The 7959-nt window shown below is 34.3% G+C and overlaps 1 protein-coding gene across 2 annotated transcripts; it reads right to left on the bottom strand.

The window, feature by feature from the left end:
• Positions 1-2748: 2748 nt before the first annotated feature.
• On the bottom strand, positions 2749-7713 carry LOC118057225 (uncharacterized). 2 transcript variants are annotated; one of them, XM_073404760.1, is made up of 7 exons: positions 7470-7713; positions 7308-7361; positions 6497-6574; positions 5454-5527; positions 4791-4908; positions 3567-3625; positions 2749-3222 (listed from the first exon to the last, which is right to left on the bottom strand). In XM_073404760.1, exons 1-7 carry the CDS (start codon positions 7569-7571, stop codon positions 3144-3146), a joined length of 564 nt encoding a protein of 187 aa, XP_073260861.1. In that variant the 5' UTR covers positions 7572-7713; the 3' UTR covers positions 2749-3143. The 2 variants fall into 2 exon arrangements, with proteins under 2 accessions (XP_073260861.1, XP_034925630.1); XM_035069739.2 differs by lacking the exon at positions 6497-6574 and having other exon boundaries at positions 7470-7705.
• Between the last annotated feature and the right edge of the window lie 246 nt (positions 7714-7959).

Raw genomic sequence — 7959 nt, 5'->3', positions numbered from 1 at the left:
GCTGTTTACTGGGGTCAAAGAAAAATTTGACTTGTTTCAGGAAAGTGTTTTTCCTTTAGCTGTGTTTGTTTTCAGGAAAGTGGTTTCCGGGAAATCACTTTCCAAACTTTCTTGGTGTTTGTTTGCCAGTAGAAAAAATGGAAAACACTTTCCAGTAAAAGGAAAATTTGGCTTGGTTTTCAGGAAAGTGTTTTCCTGAAAAATTTGAAGGGAAAACACTTTCCGGAAATTGTGAAAAAATTAGAAATGTCATTATTTGCTGATTATATTAAATTTAATCTTCTGATATTAACTTTGATCCTTATTTTTATAATTGCTATTTGCTTTTTCCTTATCATATTTTTATTAAAATTTTTTATCTATCACATTTGGTCCTCATTCTTTTGATTGTTACTTATTTTATTTGAAATAATTTATGAAATGTTGATTATTATTATTTTAATTTCTTCATCTTTCATTTTTTTTTTTTTTAGATTTGATCTCTATTATTTTGATTATTATTTATTTTATTTGAGATAATTTAATTATATATTTTTTTTCAATTTCATTCTCATTCAACTTTTTAATTTGTAAGATTTGTTCCTCATTATTTTAATAAGCTATGTATGAATATATGATATAATAAAAAATTCATCATTATAAATACTTTTTAGATTTTTTTTATTGTAAGTGATTAAATATTTTGTATATATTAGATAAACTTGAAAAAAATTAATTCATTAATAAATTATTTTCCAGTTTATTTTCCATAACACAACCAAACACTGGAAAATGTTTTCCAGTTCATTTTCCATAATACTGCCAAACATCAGAAAATACTTTCCGGAATTCACTTTCCAAGAATTCACTTTCCCCGGAATTCACTTTCCAAAAGGAAACCACTTTCCTGCAAACAAACGGAGCCTATATCAGATTATACATACCTTAATTAATTTCTTAAAACCTGAAATTAAAAACCACAACCATGTGTTTCATTTAAAAATAAAAATAAAAAATCAAATATATTTTCTAAACAATTTTAAAGTAAAACTTGTCTTTTTAAATAGAAAATATCTAAAATAATATCTTTTTTATTCTAGCTGTTTCTAATTTTTTTTTGTTAGGAAACAACAACCAAACATTATAAAAAACCGACTTTAAATATGATTTTGAGTTTTTTGACAGGCTGACATGCCATGATAAATAGTCAGTTGGTAAAGGTGGTCTAGTGATAAGAGTTTCAGATCAAGAGGTTTGCTCCTTTTGTGGTTTTAGGTTTAAACCATGTGGTTGCTAATATAATTGTTATTGGAGGTTTGTATAGTTGTTAATTTTAGAGCCAATAAAATTAGTCCAGATGCATATAAGCTGATCTGGATATCCATATTAATAAAAACAAAAAAAAAATAGCCGGTTGATGAGTATCAATTTGGAAAAATTACAGAGGATGTAAGAAAAGCGGGGTATTATTAAGCATTTCAATGAATAAATCAGCACAATGATGCTGTATATGAGAAATGATGATGCGAATATTTCACATCTACGACAAATCAAAAGTATTTTCTTAAAAGAAATAAACTATTTTAAAGACAAGACCCAACTTAATTGCATGTCGATGCTTAATTGCCCATGTTGGGACAATTCAACATCATCAAGAATCACCTACCACCTTTGGGGTCAATTATGTTTTAGGCCCAAAGTCTTTGAATTTGCTTCCAAGACTGGTAGTGTTCACATGGACAGCAGCAGCATCAGAGGAGGGCATTTGCATTCTGCACCACAAGTTCTCAAAAATCTAGGGCGCAAGACCATACAAGCAATCATGTCACTGACTTTAATCTTGCACGCAGGACATGCTTGGGGTATAGCCATGGTCCATGTATAATGGAGAAAAGGACTGATCACTTGCCTCTGGAGCAGTAAGTAGATGCTTCTACTGATCAAAGATTTGTCTACTTGGGCATAAAGTTATGGTATTTTGAAGACACGTTCTATTCTGAGGTAGGTAGGGAGCTACCACCATGGTTGTTCAATGCAGATCTCTCACAGGCTGCTTTAGATGCAATGTTTATATCATCACAGGTCACCATTAGGTTGTGTCCAAAGCATGGATGTGGAAAGACGTCCATCATTTTCAACCTCTGATGAGCAACAAGACTGATACTAAACACCTTTTTGCTTTCCCATCTTCGAGACATGCGAGATTCCCGATCCATTTTTCTTGTTTATACCTCTTGGAGGGATGTATTTGCTGGTCCGGGACTTGGTATCCATCGGGGATATTATTTGCCTGGCCTAAAGGAGTAGTTGAGCTGTCTTTAAACTTGGCCCATTTGGGCTGTCAATTCACTTCTTGTTTTAGCTATCAAACACTCGTATTTTTTTTGAATTCAACTCTTGGATTCCTTATCTGCAACACTGCATGGAGGAGTAAAAACCCGATCCTCTTTATAGCATGAACCCCATCTAATCAAAGCATGCATGTAACTTTCTGTGGTTTATTCGAGGTGCGTCCACCCATCTTGTATTCCTCCAAGCCCAGTTCCTTTCACCTTCGACAATGGTCCAGTTTGAACTTTGAGGCATCTTTAAGAACAACAGACTGGGCTGGGTAATGGATTCTTTTATCTCATAGTCATGCCCAAGGTTCTCCATGTAAAGGTCGTTCGAAAAACCTTAAGTTATGTTATGCCTGAGGATTTTAACCAAACAGAATGCTTGGTAGGATAAGGAACTGTCAAGGTTGTTGTTTCGAATGAAACCATATCATGAGGGGGTAAGTGGCTAACTATTAAGCAAGTGATCAGGAAAGAGTTCATTCTTCATATTGTCTTTTGCATATTTACAACTTGCGAGCAGATAGTATTTTTTGCAAAAGCAGAAACTGTAGCCGAATGTGCCAGGTCTCTTCGGGGTCAAGGCCATGTTCCTTTAGCCCAAGGAAAGTTGAAAGGAGACGAGGTAAAAGTAAATGAAGTTGAAATACGAAACCAAGAACCATATAATGCCAAATTAACAATCAGAAGTGCCAAGCTCTAAACTCAAGTGGAAAAAATTCTTTCTGCACGAACTCAGATGAAAAGCAGGGAGACAGCAGCCATAAGCCAAAGGTTTCAAGAATCTCTCATTTTATTGCCCTCCTAGAATTTGCATTAGCCATGAGCCTATAACTCAGTGTCGAATAACCGGATCATCAAACTAGACACCATTCTCCGAGCAAAAGGAATATAGCTCAGACCGTACCTGAAACAGCTTAAAGAAGACATATTAGTGGTGCGAACAAAGCATTTAAAATGCCCAATTGAACTTCTTATTGTTAAACTAAGAGAAGCTATTGCAGAGATGTTGCCTGATATATAAGATAAATAGCTGGAAATCATGTACTGTAGTCTGAAAATTCTGAGAAGCGACCATGTACTGTCTATGAAAACCAAATAAGAGCGCTGTATAATTTCCATTCCGAATATTCTGAATATCCTTCTGTACTATATATGATATCGCAAGTCTTTACTGTACAATTCTAATCTTGTATCCTCATGCCTTACCATAAAACTATTGAAATGGGTGAAAATGAGAGACAAACTTACCAGATAAGGGCACAAATCTCGAATATGATTGCAAACACTGTTAAAATCTTGCTATGAATCTGCAACATGAAAAAAAAGTGCAGAAAACCTGTTTGTAAGCCATTGTGAAATAAATAGAAATGATCTAAATCTGCTTCCACAATCAGAAAGCATTTTTAACTAGAAAAATGCATATTTAGGGGTGTTTTAATGTCAGGTATTCATCCCAATTGCAGTTCTCTTATATTTATTTATTTTTTAATTTTCTTTTCCTATTTGGAGATGTCTTTGTTCTCCAAATTGATCTTGAATGTTATTTTTCTCTAATAAAAGCAGGAGAAGCTTTAGCTTTATAAAGGACAAGGGGACCGCAATGCGTGATGACAAGGCCATTTTAGTTTATCACCCTGTTCAAACCAGAAGCTTTTCAAGATTTGACCTTCACTGAAATCTTGGTGAATTTGTGAAAGAGGGAGAGAAGTTCTTCTGAAAGACAGCACAAGAATGAAAGTACAAGGAATGAAAGCTCATCAGAAGGCACAAACAGAGGCAAGAATGATTTCAAATTTACCCACTCGGCTACAATTCAGAGGAATTTCGAAATTTCAATGCTTCAGTATATCTTAGGAATTCACAGACGGTGGTAAAAGGAAGTCCTATGCTTCATTAATTAGTGTTGCTGAGGCAGAAAAGTTTCTCGGCAGTGCAACTTCATTTGCCAATTAACAATGCAAATAGATACAATGGCATGTAGTTATAAATAAAGCCTGCATTATTTAAATTTGCATCCATAACTCAGAATCAAAATGCCAAGATGGTGTAAATTCTGCTGTGGTAGATAGAAAAGAACGCGATGACGACAAAGAAAAGGAGGGAAGAAGGTGAAGAAAAGAAAACAAAATACCAGATAATTAGGAATGCACTTATCAGAGTTATCAGTCAAGAAGCACCTTAATCTTTACAAAAGGAATTGTAATGGGAAATCTAACAGCTTGAGGTAAAAACAGTTAGGTGCACATGATAAATAAATGATAAGGCAGTGAAAAGAAATGAGCATGATCCAGAATATTGATATACTAAGAGAACATGTTTGGGGTTGAAGATTTAAACAATCTAAGGATGGTAACCATATGGGTCACGAAAAGCAATCATAATTTACTGCACTTTAATTTCCCAAGTTTTCTCCGTTATTAAGGGGCACTAACATTATTATATTTGACAAATGAATTGAAACTGTTGACTTACCAAGAGAGCAAAAATGAGGGCCAGAACAACACATCCGATGTAAATAACTGTTGCATATATGCGGATAGGGTCAAACATCATACCTAACTGTCGCCCAGGTCCAATGAGGAAGGCTGTGCTGCCATTCACAAAACAAGTTTAGAATGCAAAAAACCCTGAGAAGAACAGTGATTCAGTTGAACTGAATTGCAGATGATCTCAGGGATACTATCTGTGTGGAATCATGGCACTCTTTAAGATATGTAAACTCTCTTCCAAATACACAATAATACTGCACTGAACTTCGAGTGCCCAAAATTCTCAGATCAAAAGTGATCAGATTAAACTAGTTTTTGTCAGAAGATTCAAAGTGTTTATAAAAATAAAGAATTAAAATGAAGCTATGCCAAGAATCGAAGAAAAGGAGACAAAAGTTCCTTTGTTATGATGAATAAGAACTGGTGTTTTTGTTTTACATGTGATGAGAGAAAAGCAAAAAAGCACGGAAGTTTTCTAATACCAGTGGAAGGAAAAAAGATAAATTCAAGAGTGAAAGAAATATTATAAATCAGGATGGGATGGGACAGAATATAAACTTGTTGGCCTGCACAAACCAGCAAATGGAGAGATTAAAAATATAAGATTCAAAACGTATTGCTAAATTGAGTAAAAATGACAATGTACCTTCCAACTGCCAACACATTGCCAAAGGTGAACAATAGTGCAAATTTGATAGGCTTGGCAAAGACAATCAAGGACTGCAACACATGCAAAATTTGTAAAGCTATCAGCATTTTATACAGCCAAATGCTTCCATAGAAATACAGCTTTTAAAATGTCACAATAAATGGTCACAAAATATTCCTTGAACATGCTTAGATTCTCAATGTTCTATAATCCCATATTTTCCCTCAACTAATCTAAGGTTACCTCCTTAAGCAGGAAAGAAAAGGGACTGCTTCCTAGTAATAATGGGACTTGCAGCTTCTTGAGCAAGATGTAAGCAAGACACATAGAGTTTATATGCTCATATAAAAGGAAAAAGGTTAACTTAGGAGATCAAAATTTACAGATATTGGTAATAACACACCTCTTTGCAATTAGGTATATTAACAATCTGACCAAAGGGGAAGAACCTGAGAAACATTTCTCTAGATACACATCCTATTCATTTACTGCTTTCCATTTTTTGACAGCCTCAAACTATATAACTATAACACTAATAAAGCACAACACATATCATTGTTAACCTCTAAGATATAATCTAAACTTCTATTTATTATGCTGATTTTGAAATGCGATCTTCTTTTAATAGATTGGCTTAATGATCTAATTTGAGGACAGCTTACTAAGTGTCTTTTCCATGGATGATAGAGAGGGTTAACATATAGAGGTAATGCATTGTTTGAGAAAAAGCAAAATAGATGGAAGTTTCAAAAGAAAGAAAGCAAATAAATTGAAATTGTTAGCAAGGGGCTCTATATATGGTCCATGCTTGTAGGCTCTAGACTGTTATAGACAGTCCAGAAGCAACGATTGTCAAACATCTCCAAGATGCGAGGAAGTCTCGTATTCTTCTCAAGGCAAGCTTAGAGGACTGTTCCTCAGTATATATTTCAGAGCTAACCCCTTATAAACCAACAAGCCAAGGTATGCTAACACCACCCCAAGGGAGTGATGGTTTCATATATGAGTTATATAAATGGTGCTCGAGGCATCCTACTCACAAGGTGTGATAGATGTAGTGGAAGCATGACAAAAGCCAAGTGATCTGCAGATGCTGACAACTTGTCCCTCTTAGATGCCTTGGCAGGGAAAAGGAAGTTTAATATCAAGTTTGCTATGGGCTGTACCATGTTGGTATTATGTAAAGTAGTCTAATAAAAGACATGCTGCAAGATGACAGTAGTCCTTGTATAGTTGTATTAGATAACATGCCTGAATAAAATGGCCAAAGATCAAGCAGAAAAGCTACTAACCTTCCCAATCAAAATAAATCATCACAATCTTCTATAGTTTCCCTAAACGCCAAATCATTAGCGAACAAAAGCACTACGAATGACCATATAAAATTTTGGAAACCATCGTAATCTCAAACTTCAAACTAGCTTGCTTAAGGAACTTCCAACGAATGGTGCAGTCCAGAAAAGACTGAACTGACAATATTAAATTAGTAGAGCATGAGTTACAAGACCCAACTCTATATTCAACTGAAAACATTAAACATTCTATGAACTCTTCGGAAGCAATTCCACTGTTTTATAGACAAACATTCAGTTCAAGAAAGAAATTTAAAACCTTGGACACAAATAAAAACACAGAGGAAGAAAATCTTTAAGCTCCTTAAAATACTATAATATTTCTACCATTAATTACTTTCAAAATTTCCTCTTTAAAAACCAAACTTACTGCATAATATCACTTCAAAAAGCCCATTAAAATTCAATCACTAACATTGCATAAAGAACACAGTTTATGCTTCAATAAAACCCAAAAAGAAACAAAAAGATGAACTTTAAGCACAAAAGGTGGACATACCAGAAACATAAGAATCAAACCAGCGGCCAAAGAAGCAGCAAATGCATACATTCTCTGCATAAACAAAAACCCAGATAGAAAAAAAGCTTTAAGCTATCAAAAAGATAAATTTTTTTTAATCAAGAAATAAACAAGATTTGAGGTGGAATTAGAAAAAGAAACCTGTGTAGGAGAAAGTGAACAAATCCCATCTGATTCTTCTTCTAATAAACTCTCCTCTCTCTCCCCATCATCATCTGGTATGAACTGATTTAGCTTCCACATTACTATATTTTTGGCAAAAAATTAAGCCTTTTCAATGCTTTTGATCGTTGTTCTTCTTTCTAACAACATTCTAAAGTTTCTCGCGATAGAATAACGGGTCTCTGAGAGAGAAGACAGGACAGGGCAATGCTTATATGAGCTGGCTAAGCAGCTTATACAGTCCTCGTTGAAAAGCCATTATTTCTTTCTGGTTCCTTTACTTTGGATATTTTGAGCATGATGCTCTGAGTCTGGGTAATTACATGGGAACCCCTAAAACATTTGTGAGATCAGAAAGGTTATTCAAAAGTTTTTAACCTTTGACCAAATAATGTATAGTATTATTATAATTCTTCTAAATTATAATGGTCTTCATCTAAAGTTTAATTATAATGTTGCAATTCTCATT

The sequence above is a fragment of the Populus alba genome, chromosome 15 (assembly GCF_005239225.2).
Source record: "Populus alba chromosome 15, ASM523922v2, whole genome shotgun sequence".
In the NCBI taxonomy this organism is placed as follows: Eukaryota; Viridiplantae; Streptophyta; class Magnoliopsida; order Malpighiales; family Salicaceae; genus Populus; species Populus alba.
This window is presented reverse-complemented; position numbering and strand designations above follow the sequence as displayed.

What these genes read in the sequence shown, in the direction of transcription:
- LOC118057225 (XM_073404760.1), bottom strand. Translation starts at nt 7,571, where the DNA reads ATGTGGAAGCTAAATCAGTTCATACCAGATGATGATGGGGAGAGAGAG. An exon ending in GTTCACTTTCTCCTACACAG is followed by an intron (nt 7,362 to 7,469) that starts GTTTCTTTTTCT and finishes TTGTTTATGCAG; the next exon opens with AGAATGTATGCATTTGCTGC. An exon ending in GTTTGATTCTTATGTTTCTG is followed by an intron (nt 6,575 to 7,307) that starts GTATGTCCACCT and finishes TTCCCTGCCAAG; the next exon opens with GCATCTAAGAGGGACAAGTT.